We start from the raw sequence: 17,788 nt of genomic DNA, 5'->3' as shown, positions 1-17,788 counted from the left end.
ATAAACACCTAATAAAGAAAAATAAAACACAAAAAAGCTTGCATAGATAAACACCAATCTGTAATATTTTTATAACAATAATAATTATTAATTATACAAAAAAAAAATATTAATTAAAAAAAGCTTTAAAAATTAGGAACATGTTATTCTGCAAAATATTATTTTTTTATTAAAAATTAATTAAGGTTAGCCCTATACAATAGCTAAAGGTACGCACCAAGATACTCCTCAATATCTTTTTTTAATACATCTAATTATATATTTCAATAAACAGCTTGTGTTTTCATTGCCCCATTTAAATAGGAAAAAAAATGCTAATTTAATTATAGGAATAAAGTTCATAATGCAGATAGCTTTAGAAAAATGAAAAAATGAATATAAAAAAATTGAGTAGAAAGACATTTAGACCATAAAATAACAAAAAAATATTAAGAAATATAAAAACTGAGAAAAAATTATAATAAACAAAAGACCTGGTTGTTAAAACACAAAATTAAATAATCAAAATTTATTTTATTAATAGTAATGGCACAGTAGTAGTATGTAATGTTTCAATTAAGAGTAAATTTTTTTTTAAATTCCAGTTTGAAAGTTTGTTTTTCAGTGTTACAGAAGGTTTGAAAATTAACTAATTATTTGTACCATATTCTAGTGTGTAGTTTAATTTTAAGTAAGTGTAATTCTCATAGTAATGATGTTCTCAAACAAAAGTAAATATCAGCTCTACTTTGATCCAAAGAATACCATTATTATGAGAATACTTCATCAAAAATTAATTCATATACACAAAGAAATACAAATAATTTATTTAATTAATTATATCTGTACAGTTGACTTTGTTTTATTACATTTAATAAGTTAAGATATATTAAATTTTATAAATTATTAAATTCAATAACTAAAAATACATTTCAACTAACTGAAATTTGATTTATAAAATCACAATGTTTGTAACAGTTCAAATTGTAAATACTGAAACTGTGTTTGTTTTTTTTTTTTTTTAATAATATTTTTAATTAACTGATGTACGTTTAATTTAAAATCATTAATTATTTTTTTTGCAAGTAATGTAGTCTTACTGAAAAGGGAAAATGTGTACAAATATTAAAGTGTATAAAATAATTTTAATAAGGAAGAAGAAAAGAATTATAGACAGACTTTTTACATTTGTTACTTTGAAAAAATTCACACATAATTAATATTTTACAGATGAAAATTAAATTATTTTAGTGCTTTTTCCGAACATAAAGTACACAAGTTTTAAACTGATATAAAGAAAATTATACAAAAGAAAGTAAAAAAAAAAATTTGAAAAAAAAACAGTAAAGCGAAGAATGAATCTTATGAGATAAAATATTATGTACATCATTTTTCCTTTATTTAACAATAAAAAAAAACTGATTTAAAATTACAACTTATTTCTGTGTAAGTGTAATTATAAATTGTACATATTGACAAAGTTTTGTGCATGTTTATGTATACCTGTTGTACAATCCTTGTCAGGTTGGCATAAGCCTTGCTGTGTCCCATTCATTTTTGTGCACTGATTGTCTTCACAAGCGGGCATACATTGCCCGCCTCTGCAAACCTCTGGCTTTGAACAATCTGAGTCAAGTGTACAATTCCTAAATGTTTTAGTCAAAGTATCGTTTTTTACGTCAGTCATTAACGTTGTGAATTCAGTAGTAGCTTCTATAGTACTAGTAATTTCACCAGTTGTTACTGTTGTTATTTCTGGTTTAGTAGTACTGATTACAGATGTAAGTTCAGGTTCAATTACAGATTCAGTGGTACGTATTTCAGTAGTCATATCAGTATCTGAAGTTGTGGTCTCAGGACCTATTTCTGTACTGGGTGGTAAACTTGATGTTGGGAAATCTGTAAACGATTCTGTTATTATTTTATCAGTTGCAGCAACAGTTGTTATAGTAAAATTAGCTTCTTCAAACGGTGGAGTTTCTCCACCAGCTTTTGGCATTTTTACTGAAAACATTGTAGGCCTTGGAATTTCTGATTCTGTAGTAGATTCTGGTAGAACAGTAGTAGTGATATCTGAAACTGGTGATGTCTTCTCTGAGCTACTTAATTCTTCAGTGGTCACTGTTAAATCAATTCCTTCTGTTGTAGTTTCAACCACAGGAGTGGTAGAAACTGACTCTTCTTTACCAGCTTCTGTCGCTGTACTTTTTTCAGAAAATGACAAAGTAGTTTCACTTATACCAGGGGTTGTAGTTTCAATAGCACCTTCTGTAATCTGTGCCACAGAAGATGTATTTATTTCTGTGGTTGAAATCACGGTAGTTTCATCTATCCCTTCTGTTGTCTCTGGGAATTTTTCAGTAGTTTGGACAGATATAGAAGTGGTCTCTTTTCGTTCAGTAGTGACTTCAGGAAAGACACTAGTCACTGATTCAGTAGATGTAGTTGTTGTTCCAGGTAGAATCTCTGAAGTTTCAGTTTCCTTTTCTAAAGTGGTAATTTCAATACCTCTAGATCCAGAAGGGGTAGTAGTTTCCACCCTTATTTCTGTTGCAGTTTCAGGGAAACTTTCTGTAGTTGTTTCTAACACTGTCATTGTTGTTACCTGAGGCATAATTTCTGTTGTTACAACTGGTGTTTCTCCTATTATTTCAGCAGTAGTTTCAGTTAAACCTACTGAAACCACAGAGAGAGTAGTTTCTTCTCTCCTTTCAGTAGTAACTTCAGAAACTGATGAAAGAGTTGTTTCTTCCCTTTTTTCAGTAGTTATTTCAGAGACTGATGGAACAGTGGTATCTTTCTGACTTTCAGTAGTTATTTCTGAAACTATTGGTACAGTTGTTTCTTCCCGCCTTTCAGTGGTTGTTTCTGAAACCGAGGGGATAGTTGTTTCTTCCTGCCTTCCACTGGTTGTTTCAGAAACTGAAGGAATAGTTGTTACTTCCTGCCGTTCAGTGGTTGTTTCTGAAACTGAAGGAATAGTTGTTTCTTTCCGTCTTTCAGTGGTTGTTTCTGAAGCTAATGGGAGAGTAGTTTCTTCTTTCTTTAGAGTAGTTATTTCTGAAATTATTGGTATAGTTGATCCTTCCAGCCTTTCAGTGGTTGTTTCTGTAACCAAGGGAATAGTTGTTTCTTCCTGCCTTTCAGTGGTTATTTCTAAAATTGAAGGGACAGTTGTTTCTTTTTTCTCTTCAGTAGTTATTTCTGAAAGTATTGGTGTAGTTGTTTCTTCCTGCCTTTCAGTGGTTGTTTCTGAAACTGAGGGAACAGTAGTTTCTTCTTTCTTTTCAGTAGTTATTTCTGAAACTATTAATATAGTTGTTTGTTCCTGTCTTTCAGTAGTTGTTTCTGAAACTGATGGAACAGTTATTTCCATTTTTTCCTCTGTGGTTGTTTCTGAAATTGAAGGAACAGTTGTTTCTTCCTGCCTTTCAGTGGTTATTTCTGAAACTATTGGTACAGTTGTTTCCTCCCGCCTTTCAGTGGTTGTCTCTGAAACTGAGGGGATAGTTTTTTCTTCCAGTTCTTCAGTGGTTGTTTCTGAAAATGAAGGGACAGTTGTTTCTTCCTTCTTTTCAGTAGTTATTTCAGAAATCATTGGTACAGTTGTTTTTTCCTTCTTTTCAGTAGTTATTTCAGAAATTATTGGTACAGTTGTTTCTCCCTGCCTTTCAGTGGTTGTTTCTATAACTGAAGAGGTAGTTGTTTCTTCTTTCTTTTCAGTAGTTATTTCGGAAACTATTGGTACTGTTGTTTCTTCCTGTCTTTCAGTGGTCGTTTCTGAAACTGAGGGGACAGTTATTTCTGAACCTATTGGTACAGTTGTTTCTTCCTGCCTTTTAGTGGTTGTTTCTGAAACTAAGGGGACAGTAGTTTCTTCTTTCTTTTCAGTAGTTATTTCTGCAACTGAAGAGATAGTTGTTTCTTCTTTCTTTTCAGTAGTTATTTCAGCAATTATTGGTACAGTTGTTTCTTCCTGCCTTTCAGTGGTTGTTTCTATAACTGAAGAAATAGTTGTTTCTTCTTTCTTTTCGGTAGTTATTTCAGAAACTATTGGTACTGTTGTTTCTTCCCGTCTTTCAGTGGTTGTTTCTGAAACTGAGGGGACAGTTATTTCTTCTTTCTTTTCAGTAGTTATTTCTGAACCTATTGGTACAGTTGTTTCTTCCTGCTTTTTAGTAGTTGTTTCTGAAACTAAGGGGACAGTAGTTTCTTCTTTCTTTTCAGTAGTTATTTCTGAAACTATTGGTACAGTTGTTTCTTCCTGCCTTTCTGTTGTTGTTTCTGAAACTGAGGGGACAGTTGTTTCTTCCTGACTTTCAGTGGTTGTTTCTGAAACTGAGGGAACAGTTGTTTGTTCTTTCTTTTCAGTAGTTATTTCAGAAATTATTTGTACAGTCATTTCTTCCTGTTTTACAGTAGTTGTCTCTGAACCTGAAGTGACTGTTGTTTCTTCTTTCTTTACAGTAGTTAATTCTGAAACTATTGGTGTAGTTGTTTCTTCCTGTCTTTCAGTAATTGCTTCAGTTAAACCACCTGAAGTTGATGGAATACTTACTTCTTCCCTTTCGGTAGTCATTTCTGGAACTGATGGAAAAGTTGTTTCTTCTCTTTTTTCTGTAGTAACATCAGTTGAACTTTCAGAAACTATGGGAACTGTAATCTGTTCTAATCTTTCGGTAGTTATTTCAGGTAGCTGTCTCTGTTGTGTTGTAGTCTCAGCAGTTGTAATCTCTTCTTTTCCAGTTGTGATGTCAGGTTGTTCAGTTGTTCTTAGTGTTCCAGAAGTGGTAGCTTCTGGTTTTTCTGTAATTTCTACAGAACTTCTGGTTGTTTCAGGTGGTAATTTAGTCTTTAAAATATCTGGAATATCATCTTGTTCAGGCTTTTCTTCTGGTATAATGTTGACATCTGGTAATCTCTCTGTGGTTGGGGAAACTGTAGATATGAAACTTTCTTGTGTAGTTATTTCCAGTAATCCCTCTCTAGATGTAGTAAATAATGTTGTTGCTTCTTCTCCCTTTCCTTCAGTAGTAATAATTTCAGGAAATATAGATCTAGTTTCTTCAGATGAAGCAGTAGTTTCTTCTTGACTAATGGTAGTAATTTCAGGCAACTTTCTTGTTGTTTGTTGGAATAAAGTAGTTTTCTCACCAATGCTTTCAGTAGTACTTCTAGATGTATCTGACTCTTTTGCTGGTGTAACAGATTCTTCCTTTCTTTCTAAAGCAGTTGTTATTTCTTCTCTGATTAAGGTAGTTGTTTCAGGATGCATTTCAGGTGTTATCCCAAATGATGAGATAGTAGCTTCCTTACTACTTTCTGTAGTAATTTCAGTAAACGACCTAGTAGTTTGCGTCACACTAAATGTTGTTTCAGTGAATTTTTCAGTATCACTGCTTAAAGATGCAGTTGTCTGAAATCCTGGTGTTGTACTCTCAGTTACAGATGATTGAGACGTAGCTACTGAAGATTCTGAAACAGTAGTCTGCAGAGAGCCAATCCCTTCTTCTGATGTAGTTTCTGTGCTTAGAGTGACATCAACTTCTTCTGTAGGCATAAAAGGTTCTGTCATAACATCATTAATTCTTGGAGACATACGACTAATCTGTGAAGTTGTTGTTTCACCTGAAGATGTTGATCTCTCTGATTCTGTAGTTCCACGCTCTTCTTCTTCAGTAATTGTTGGTAACTTTATGGAAGTTTGAGAAGTCTCTGTTGTAGTTATTCCTTCTCTTTCAGATGCTGTTGTAGTTTCAAGTAAACTCAGTGATGTTTTTTTATCAAACTGTGTAGCAATCTCTTCCTTAGTTTTTGTTGTTGTTTCTAATGAACTAATTTCAGTAAACTGAGCAGTTGTAATTTCTGGAATTGATGTTTCATCTGAAGTGCTTGTTTCAGTTTCCTCAGTGGCTGATTGCTGCATGGTTGTGGCCTGGAAACCAGTTTCAGTTGATGATGTGACATGAGATAAACTTGGTGGTTTTGTAATATTATCAGTCTTATCAGTTTCAGTAATTTCTTCAAAAATTTTCAAAGTAGTTTCTACTTTACCTTGTAATGTTGTTTGCTCTGATTCTTGTGTCGATGTACTTTGGTCTTCTATTGACTTAAAAGTTTGCTTTCTTGTTGCTCCTGCTTCAGTTGATGTTATTGTAGTGCCAGTTTCAGATCTTTCTCTACCAGAACTGGAAACAGTGGTGATTTCAGATTCTGTAATGCTGCTACTAGGTGATGTTATAGTTGTTAATGGCATAGTTGTTTCAGTATCAGGTAAACTTGACAAAGTAACTGCTGCAGTCGGAAAAAATGTAGTAGGAACTAAAGTGGTAAATGTAGTTTCTTTGTCAAATAATCCTGCAGTAGTTCTTGTTTGTGTAGTGGTCTCAAATGTTTCATTAACCTGTTCTTCTTTTGTTGTATAAGATATTGGTGATTCGGTTTCTGTAACGCCTCCTCTACCAGGTTCTATCGTAGACCCTAATTCAGTTTCAGTGGTTGCTGATACTGAAGGTGGTGCTTCTGTAAGTGTTGCTGTTGTAATGTCAATGTCTTTCTGTGTTGTGAAGTCAGTGTATGATGTTGTAGTTGTGATGCCAGCTTCAAACAGCCAGGCCCAACGAAGAAACACAGAAAAAAATCACACACAAAATGCCAAAGTTAGTTAGAATAAAAGACTCAAGCAAATAAAATTATTACTATACATAGAATATTAAATTTATATTATTTACAAATGACCTTTTTCTTTAAAAAAAATAACTTAAAAAATTGACAATAAATATGAAGTTTTTTTTCTTTAATGGAATTTACATTTAGAAAAAATTAATTTTAATCTAACAAGTTTTTTTAATAAAGATATTGATAAAAATAGAATAGACTTGAGGAGAAGGATTCTAAAAAGCATTAGTATGCAACACCTCACATGCAGTGTTAATATACAATACAACATGCCTATATAACAACATGCTTTAACATGCTTAAATGACAGATCCAACAACACTCATTCTGTATATACAAAATATAAATAAAAAGGAATATATGAATATATATATATATATATATATACATATATATAAGAAGAAAAACTGTGATAATACAAGAAAAAATTATACAATACATGATGAGCCCAAACTCAAGTAAAAATAAATCCAAAGAAATCCAATAGAGCAGCAGGCACTAAAATTTTAACATTTGGCATTACATTATTCTGTAATTAATGTAACATCGCAGGCTATAAAACTGGTTTCATTCAAGGTTTTTATTATAATCTTATATAATATATAAAATTAGGATAAATGAAGAGAATAAACCAGCAAGATTTAAGCATTCGGTATTTAGGCAGAATCATATGCTTTTCAAAATACCAATCTCAGCAGTTATCTTGTACTTTTATTATATATATATTTTTTTGCACATTAATCAATCATACAAGAAATGAAATCCCACCATCTTTATTAAATCAATTATTATGTAATACTGCTATATATAATAATTATTACAATATAAAAAAGTGATTACACATTCCTCCAAGTTATTTTAATTACTCAATAGGCGAATACAAAAAAAATTAATTTTTCTTTATTAAGAGCCAAAATAATAAAATACAAAAAAAAAATACAAATTTAAATTATATTCCTACATGCTTGGAGGCTTCCCCATGCTGCAGTCTGTGCTTTTGCAGAAAAAAATTAACCTGCTCCTTGCAAGTCCATATAAAATAACGTCTTTAATAATAAACTTTAAAAATAGATTTTTAATGTATTGTATTCCTTATCGATTTATATAAAACCAAAAATTTAGAATTTATAAAAACTAATTTCTCTGAATAACTTTCATCAAGTCCTTTTTTATATTTAAGATTTTCTATTTATATAATAGAAGAGCTTTTTAATTAGTAATACACATGTGAAATAAAAAATAAATAAATAAAAATATAAATGATAATATTAATATGATTTTTTTTCCAAATAAATTATTTAACAAATGAAACACATGTACTCATAATAATAATCACAAGATATTATTAAAAAGTACCTTATACTGATTGATGCTCTATTTTTGTCTTTTTGTATTAAAATGAATTATAGTAAAGCTTCTTCATTAATTCTAAACTTTGAATTCTAATATTAGTCAATACTTGTTATTTTGATAAAATAAGAATATAAGGTATAATTAAATTTTTGTAAGAATATAATAGTTTCTTTCACAAGTTAAACATTATTATTTCCAAGTTATCATTTATTCCTTAAAAAATAATAGTTTCCATCTTTATCAAACCAAGCGACAGTGGTTATAACATAATACAAAACTTCGACATATTAGAAAGACCCACTGTAATCATATACATTAAATGAAAAAATACATATTTTAATCTGAATGGTATATAATAATAAATTAGATAGATCACATCATTATAAATTAATTACAAACATAAAAATATACACTATACGGTAAAAAGTAATGTGATTAAAGTCCATTTAAATTATTTAAAATATAAACACATGAAATAATATAAAGATAAACAAATATATTAAAACACAATTCACAAAGCATTATTGAAAATTACATTGAGCACATATTTTCATGTTAAATAAGATGCAATAAACACAGGGGATTTAATAAAAATCTTTTAATTAGTATAATTTAAAAATTCTTAGACTTGATATTGTTTCTATAAAGACTTTTTTTGCATATTTGAAATAAACTGGTGGAAAGATTTTTTAAATTGTTCAATAATTTATTAAAAAAGGTAACCAAAGCATAAGCCCCAACCTCACAAAAGTGAATTATTGTATCGAGTTATACAAAAATCCTCCTCTATGAATCATGAGACCTTGCCGTTGGTGAGGGGGCTTGAGTGCTCAGGGATACAGAGCAGCTGGACCGAAGGTGCAACCATATCGGAGAGGTATCTGTTGAGAGCCAGACTAAGGAATGATTCCTGAAAGAGGGCAGCAGCTCTTTCAGTAGTTGTTAGGGGCGTAAGTCACAACGACTTAAACGGCCATATCAACATCACTCAGTCCTCTGAGTACTGCGCAGCTGAAAGCAATGGAAAACTACAGCTGTTTTTTTTTTTTTTTTTCCAAGAAAATGTGGCTCTGCATTTTCAAAATCAATAATGGAGGCGCCTTCCTTGGTAAAATATTCCGGAGGTAAAATAGTCCCCCGTTCGGATCTCCGGGTGGGGACTACTAAGGAAGGGGTCACCAGAAAAGTAAAAAATAACATTCTACGAGTCGGAGCGTGGAATGTTAGAAGCTTAAAAAAGGTTGGTAGGCTAGAAAATTTAAAAAGGGAAATGGATAGGGTAAACGTGGATATAGTAGGAATTAGTGAGGTTCGGTGGGAAGAGGAAGGCGACTTTTGGTCGGGTGACTTTAGAGTAATTAACTCAGCGTCAAATAATGGGCAGGCAGGAGTAGGTTTCGTGATGAACAAGAAAATAGGGAGGAGAGTGGAGTATTTCAAGACGCATAGCAATAGAGTCATTGTAATAAGGATAAATTCAAAACCTAAACCGACAACGATTGTTAACGTCTATATGCCTACAAGCGCCCATGATGATGATGAGGTAGAATGTGTATACGAAGAGATTGATGAAGCAATTAAACACGTAAAAGGAGATGAAAATTTAATAATAGTTGGAGATTGGAATGCAAGCATTGGAAAAGGCAAGGAAGGAAATATAGTGGGTGAATACGGGCTGGGCAAAAGGAATGAAAGAGGGGACCGACTTATAGAGTTTTGCACGAAGTATAATTTAGTAATTGCCAACACCCAATTTAAAAATCATAATAGAAGAATATACACTTGGAAAAAGCCAGGCGATACTGCAAGGTATCAGATAGATTATATCATGGTTAAGCAAAGATTTAGAAATCAACTCGTGGACTGCAAAACTTACCCTGGAGCAGACATTGATAGCGACCATAATTTGGTGATAATGAAATGTAGATTGGGGTTTAAAAACCTGAAGAAAAGGTGTCAGATGAATCGGTGGAATTTAGAGAAGCTTGAGGAAGAGGAGGTAAAGAAGATTTTTGAGGAGGACATCGCAAGAGGTCTGAGTAAAAAAGATAAGATAGAAAATGTAGAAGAAGAATGGGAGAATGTTAAAAAGGAAATTCTTAAATCAGCAGAAGCAAACTTAGGCGGAATAAAGAGAACTGGTAGAAAACTTTGGGTTTCAGACGATATATTGCAGCTGATGGATGAACGTAGAAAATATAAGAATGCTAGTGATGAAGAAAGTAAAAGGAACTATCGGCAATTAAGAAATGCTATAAACAGGAAGTGCAAACTGGCGAAAGAAGAGTGGATTAAAGAAAAGTGTTCAGAAGTGGAAAGAGAAATGAACATTGGTAAAATAGACGGAGCATACAGGAAAGTTAAGGAAAATTTTGGGGTACATAAATTAAAATGTAATAATGTGTTAAACAAAGATGGTGCACCTATATATAATACGAAAGGTAAAGTCGATAGATGGGTGGAATATATTGAAGAGTTATACGGAGGAAATGAATTAGAAAATGGTGTTATAGAGGAAGAAGAGGAAGTTGAGGAGGATGAAATGGGAGAAACAATACTGAGATCTGAATTTAAGAGAGCATTAAAAGATTTAAATGGCAGAAAGGCTCCTGGAATAGACGGAATACCTGTAGAATTACTGCGCAATGCAGGGGAGGAGGCGATTGATAGATTATACAAACTCGTGTGTAATATTTATGAAAAAGGGGAATTTCCGTCAGACTTCAAAAAAAGTGTTATAGTAATGATACCAAAGAAATCAGGGGCAGATAAATGTGAAGAATACAGAACAATTAGTTTAACTAGTCATGCATCAAAAATCTTAACTAGAATTCTATACAGAAGAATTGAGAGGAGAGTGGAGGAAGTGTTAGGAGAAGACCAATTTGGTTTCAGGAAAAGTATAGGGACAAGGGAAGCAATTTTAGGCCTCAGATTAATAGTAGAAGGAAGATTAAAGAAAAACAAACCAACATACTTGGCGTTTATAGACCTAGAAAAGGCATTCGATAACGTAGACTGGAATAAAATGTTCAGCATTTTAAAAAAATTAGGGTTCAAATACAGAGATAGAAGAACAATTGCTAACATGTACAGGAACCAAACAGCAACAGTAGCAATTGAAGAACATAAGAAAGAAGCCATAATAAGAAAGGGAGTCCGACAAGGATGTTCTCTATCTCCGTTACTTTTTAATCTTTACATGGAACTAGCAGTTAATGATGTTAAAGAACAATTTAGATTCGGAGTAACAGTACAAGGTGAAAAGATAAAGATGCTACGATTTGCTGATGATATAGTAATTCTAGCCGAGAATAAAAAGGACTTAGAAGAAACAATGAACGGCATAGATGAAGTCCTACGCAAGAACTATCGCATGAAAATAAACAAGAAGAAAACAAAAGTAATGAAATGTAGTAGAAATAACAAAGATGGACCGCTGAATGTGAAAATAGGAGGAGAAAAGATTATGGAGGTAGAAGAATTTTGTTATTTGGGAAGTAGAATTACTAAAGATGGACGAAGCAGGAGCGATATAAAATGCTGCATAGCACAAGCTAAACGAGCCTTCAGTAAGAAATATAAGTTGTTTACATCAAAAATTAATTTAATTGTCAGGAAAAGATTTTTGAAAGTGTATGTTTGGAGTGTCGCTTTATATGGAAGTGAAACTTGGACAATCGGAGTATCTGAGAAGAAAAGGTTAGAAGCTTTTGAAATGTGGTGCTATAGGAGAATGTTAAAAATCAGATGGGTGAATAAAGTGACAAATGAGGAGGTATTGCGGCAAATAGATGAAGAAAGAAGCATTTGGAAAAATATAGTTAAAAGAAGAGACAGACTTATAGGCCACATACTAAGGCATCCTGGAATAGTCGCTTTAATTTTGGAAGGACAGGTAGAAGGGAAAAATTGTGTAGGCAGGCCACGTTTGGAATATGTAAAACAAATTGTTAGGGATGTAGGATGTAGAGGGTATACTGAAATGAAACGACTAGCACTAGATAGGGAATCTTGGAGAGCTGCATCAAACCAGTCAAATGACTGAAGACAAAAAAAAAAAAAATACAAAAACAGTTCTGTTGTCTGGTTTAGTAAGGTGGATTGGACTGTTATTTTTTAAAAATAAGTGACTACTCTTTTTAGAACAGACTGGTCAGTCATAAATATAAACAAAAACATTACCTACCCATGTAAAAATGTTTTCCACCAATTTTTAAAAAATAATATTAAAAAACTTTTGATGTGTCTAAATGATAGATACTACTCGTATGATCCCTATTAATGACACTGTTATATTTTTATGATCATTTTATCTATATATTATCTTAACATATTTTCTTAATTATACTATTTCATATATTTATTATTTTTATATAAGAATATGAATTTTACTCACATATATATATATATATATATATATATATATATATATATATATATATATATATAGTACATATGCATATATAATTAATTAGTACTGATCATAATACAACATAACAGCATTGATCAAGGTTTTATTGTGCTTTCCCTTGATTTATCCAGGAAAATGCTGGGGCAGGTTTTTTTTTTAATCAGTGGAGTAGCACATTGACCATTTATTAAAGCATTTGTATATGTACAGCATAATCATGTACTGACATTGACATGAATAAAGTATTAACTCATTTAATTATTAAAAATCCTCAGTACTAAAATGTGAGATATTTTATGATGGATTCCTTTCATAAATTAAATTACTTTTAAATAGTTTTAATATATAAAACAATATAATTTTATTTAGAAACTAAAAGTAAAAAGTAAGGGTTATTATCTCCAGGAGTCCTTAATACACACAAAAGCATCAAACAATCTATTATAATAATTGCGGCGGGGCAGAATAAATAAAACATACAAGAGAAAGTAAATAATAATAAAGTATAATAAAATGACTGGTTAAAGAGATCAGAAAAATTCTTAATAACAACATACTAGTTTCACTGCTAGAGGAATTTCAGGTAATTCGCATCCTTATGACTAAAGAATGTGAAAAAGTCAACCAGAAATACAGAAATAAAGTTACACTTAAAATTAGTATCTAAAATCACTTCTCTTTAAACGAATGACTGAATGTTGCTAGCACAAATCGGTAATTATCTGTGTCAGTTGATTACTTTAAAAGCAATATAAATACTTGAAGAACTAACATTATACCTTACAACTATGATATCAATGTAAGTAGTGAACACTTCTTGGGATTAGAATAAAAAATTTGAAAAAATAATTAGAAAACACATAATGTAATAGAAGATGACTAATATTACACAGAATAATAATAATACAATCAGAAAACTTGTGTTGGATAGAAGTAAGGGTAACTATCGAAAAAAATTACAAGATGACCACCAACATCATAAATCATAACAAAACAAAATGTGAAATAAAATTAATAATATTGTTTTTATTTTTTGAAATCATACTCCTATTTTATACACATCAGAAAATCTATAGAACACCACAAATGTAAGCCCACTTTCTCTGCATGAATTACAAAACTTACTGGAAGACTTTGATTTAAGCTTACTGAAGAATGCTGGTACATGCAATGAGCATAGTTTTTGAAATATGAAAGTTGTAATTAAAACATTTAAATTAATTTTTTTTTAAAGAATTAATATTTGTAACTAAATCTTTCCACTCTTAGATTAACCTGTCCTGAAGCAGTACTGTTAACTAATCCTAAATGATAAAAATACTTTGATTATACAGACATTTAAATTAAATTTTAACCTGAGTTCTTAAAAGACAGTTTAATTAAATGATAAATTAAGATTTGCTCTTGCCTGAAACCTCACTTAGAATATTTAAGTAAATCACTATATTTTTAAAGGAACATCACTACAGTGTAATACTGAAATTAAAAGGAATAAATGATGTTTTGTAATTATCTAATTTTAAATATAAAATTGATTTAAGAATATGAATCATGGAAAAAGTTTTTTCAAATAAAAGAAAATCAAACATTGAAATTTGATTAATTTTTCCATTAAACTAATTTTGATACTTAAATTTTCTAATCTAAAAATAGTTATCCACAGATATAAGCATCAATTAATAAATTATTACAAAAAATATACCATATTCACTATGAAGTAAGAACATATTTAGAATTAATAAAGGCTTTACTATATTCATAAATTGGCTTCAAGAAAAATCATTGTCATTTTTGCATGTATAAATATAAATGTACATATTTATACACTTCAAAACATTGTAAAATATGTACAATCTAACTGGTAGTTCTCTATAAGATCAAATTATATACATAAAATCAACAAAGATAGTTAAAAAAAAGAGCATCACAAACAAAATAAAGAAAATCTTGTATACAATATATATATACAGACTGTCATACTTATTTCTTTTATACATAAAATAAAATGAAACAAATCATACACAAAAACTGGAGAAAAGAAAATTTCACCATATATGTATGAAAAACTGAAAACCAGAAAAGTTTTATATTTACATAAAAAAATAATAATGAATAAAATGTATTTATAAAAGGAAAAGTTTATATAAGATGTGTTGCTATTTTGCTTAATTTGTACAGAGAAGCCAAATGCCATGAAACAAAAAAAAAGTAACGCAAGTTCATTCAGTTTTTTAAACCTTATATACATATTTTTTATTAAATGTTTATGCAGTAATATATTTATTCGTGATAATAAAATTTAAGAATAAACAGTACAAGGAATTGCTTACAAGAAAGGAAATTTAGAAAGTAAAATTTAAAATATTTTTCAAAATTAAGAAAATAAACCAATATTGTAGTAGGTTTTCGTTGCACCATGCAAATGAAAAATGTATTTTACATAAATGAAAAATGAAAAAGTGAATTGAAGAAAATAATGAGCCACATTTGTAATCTCTGAACAAGTTTTTGAAAATTGTTGACAGGATAGAAATAAAAGAAATGAGAAAAGTGGAATTGTCAGAGAAAGAGGCTATATACAAAGAATTTTTACAAAATTTGAAGACTTTATGTAAAAAAGCTGAGGCACTTCTTCGATAAATCATTCTTCAAGCAGTGGGAAATTGCTTCTTCATATAGTTGGCTCCAGTTTAACTAGTCACTGAATTGATCCCTCACAAGAACTAAATTTGTTGTCAAACTTTATGGTAAGGTTAGGTAAGGTCACATTAGGTTAAGTAAAGGAATAAATTTTGGTATTAAAAAATGCATAGATGATTAATTAAACAAAACAGCAACACACCACAAATTTAATAGAACCTATGGGATTTATTTTAAAATAATCTTCTGAGATGGCTATAATAGTAATTGTTGACTGTAGAGGCATAAAGTGCCTGGCCTACCTTTAGCGCAAACACCTGAAACTGGATCACATGATACGCCAGGGGGACAATGCTCACACCCTGGTATGGGAGCTGGTGTATATTCTGAAAAAAAATCATACCCAGTGAATCACTTCAAAAAAACAAGAGTTAAGGGAAGAAAAAATTGTTATTACTACAATTAACCTATTTATTTATAAAATCTGCTACACATTCAAATTTTTATGCTTATCTGTAATTTCATACTTATTTGAAACCTACATAATGTCATGTACACTCTAACAATAACTATTTTTATTAAAATAAAAATTTTATAGTAAAAGATTTTAAGTTCACTTACCAGAAGGTACACAATTGCAACCATCACAAATATATCCTACTCTACATTCTGCATTTCTTCGACACTGGCAAACTGTAAAAAGCATTAAATTTTATCATAATACAAATGATAAAAATAGTTAACCTTTTTTATCTAAAATTATAAATTAAAAAAATAATAATAAACAATAAAATAATAATAAAAAAAGATTCACTTTCTAAATACATAAAACAATTATTTTAATGTAATTATAAAATTAAATACCAACTGAAGATGCAGGATCCTGTAAAAATCAATTCTTGAAATTAACATGGTAAGTTTATTTAACTTATCTATTTACTGCTTTTTGATGGCTTAAATTTCATTACACACACACATGCACATGCACACACGCAAACAAACACACACACACACACACACACACACACACACACACACACACACACACACACACACACACACACAGACAGACACACCATACATTATTTCCATACAATTAATTTATTGGTAAGTTGTTAATATTAATGATTATTAAATATTACAACTTAGAAAAGTTGTAAAAGTTAAACTTAGAAAAGTTAAAAAAATTATAATAAATCAATTTTTTTTAAACAATGCATTTTACAAATATTATCACTAGGCTAAAATTAAAATAAAAACACTGATAAAAATACATTTTAGCATGTCTACGCCAAATTGTCATGAAAAAAAAGGCATGAATATAAACAAACTTTTTTTAATTGAATTGATGACTTTATGATACATTAAAAATGGTTAATTTTTTTTAATCAATGTTTCAATTTTAACCTGATTATGAAAATCAGAATCTGCAAAATATATTGATTAAAAAAAAAATTATTTATTTACTTGACAATATATGATACCTTTTACATTAAGTTTCTTTTATGTGATATTAAACAACCAATACCATAAACCAAATCTTGTATATTTAATCTCACATCCTCAGTCATGATTGAAATAATTCTGTTATTGAATAATTATCTGTTGTAATTTTTATAAAACCGTCTCCCTCAAACACTGTCCGTTTATCAAATTGAAACTTTATTTGTATTTAAATATGTAATAGTTTTCTAAACAGTTAATTTTATGTCACCTTTATTAATTTATAATATTTCTTAATTTGTGTAAATATTAGAAATAGAATGTTTATTGTATATTAGATGATCATCCATATTAAATAAACCTAATTACTATTTTTGTAATTTCTATAATGTTCAAGAAATCTAGTTTTAAAGGATCTATTTGTTTTTAATAAATAAATAATGGAATTTATTTCAATCATGGTTTACGATGCGGGATAATGTAAAAGTACTTTCATGAAAAATTAAAGTAAGATATGTCTTATCTCATTATTCTGTACTAGTTGATTTATTTAATACAATTTAAATCTAATTTAACAGTACAGATGAATAATATGAATCTTAAAAGGATTAATTTCAGTAATATATATATATATATATATATAAATATACACACAACATTATATACAACAAGTTGAAAAGGATTGAATCTTTTTTCCTATAATTTCATCTATCTTGCATTCCTCTTTAAAATATATATAATTTACATAGAAGATCACAAAAAAAATAATAATAATCATAATTATATAATATAATTAATAAGTTTGTGTTGTGTGTGTTTTAATGTTAGATTTCTGTTAAGTTAATGTTATTTGCAAATGTAAATAAACTTATTTAAAAAATGTAGCAAACCTTTAACACAAACTGGTTGGTGATTATCAACATGGCAGTCCTGTTGTTCATGGCATGGATTGGCAACTTCACACGGATTTGAACAAGTATTGATAATACATGCATAATCAGATGGGCAATCTTCATGGTCTACACATCCAAGTACTGAAAAATTAAAAAAAATAATGTAACAAACATAAATAAACTAAATAATACAATATTAAATTTTTAATACAATGAATGAAAAATGGAATCGAGTTGGGTGATGAATTGTAACATCTTCATTACAAACCCATCTGCTAACTGTAGTAATCATGATATTTTGAGAGGAAATTATATAAATTAAACAGATTTATCTTTTATACAATTAAATGCAGTATGCATTATAATTAAACACATGGCCAAAACGTAA

The 17,788-nt window shown here is 29.7% G+C and overlaps 1 protein-coding gene across 1 annotated transcript in view; it reads right to left on the bottom strand.

The window, feature by feature from the left end:
- The window catches only part of dpy (fibrillin-like protein dumpy), a 705,616-nt gene that overhangs the window by 266,605 nt on the left and 421,223 nt on the right, over positions 1-17,788 (bottom strand). Inside the window, exons 48-51 of the mRNA XM_075365108.1 lie at positions 17,398-17,541; positions 15,686-15,757; positions 15,367-15,450; positions 1,483-6,579 (exon numbers count right to left, since the gene is read on the bottom strand). Coding sequence (XP_075221223.1) covers positions 1,483-6,579; positions 15,367-15,450; positions 15,686-15,757; positions 17,398-17,541 — 5,397 coding nt within the window. The remainder of the gene's footprint in view (positions 1-1,482; positions 6,580-15,366; positions 15,451-15,685; positions 15,758-17,397; positions 17,542-17,788) is intronic.

The sequence above is a fragment of the Lycorma delicatula genome, chromosome 4 (assembly GCF_047948215.1).
Source record: "Lycorma delicatula isolate Av1 chromosome 4, ASM4794821v1, whole genome shotgun sequence".
NCBI classification, from domain to species: Eukaryota; Metazoa; Arthropoda; class Insecta; order Hemiptera; family Fulgoridae; genus Lycorma; species Lycorma delicatula.
This window is presented reverse-complemented; position numbering and strand designations above follow the sequence as displayed.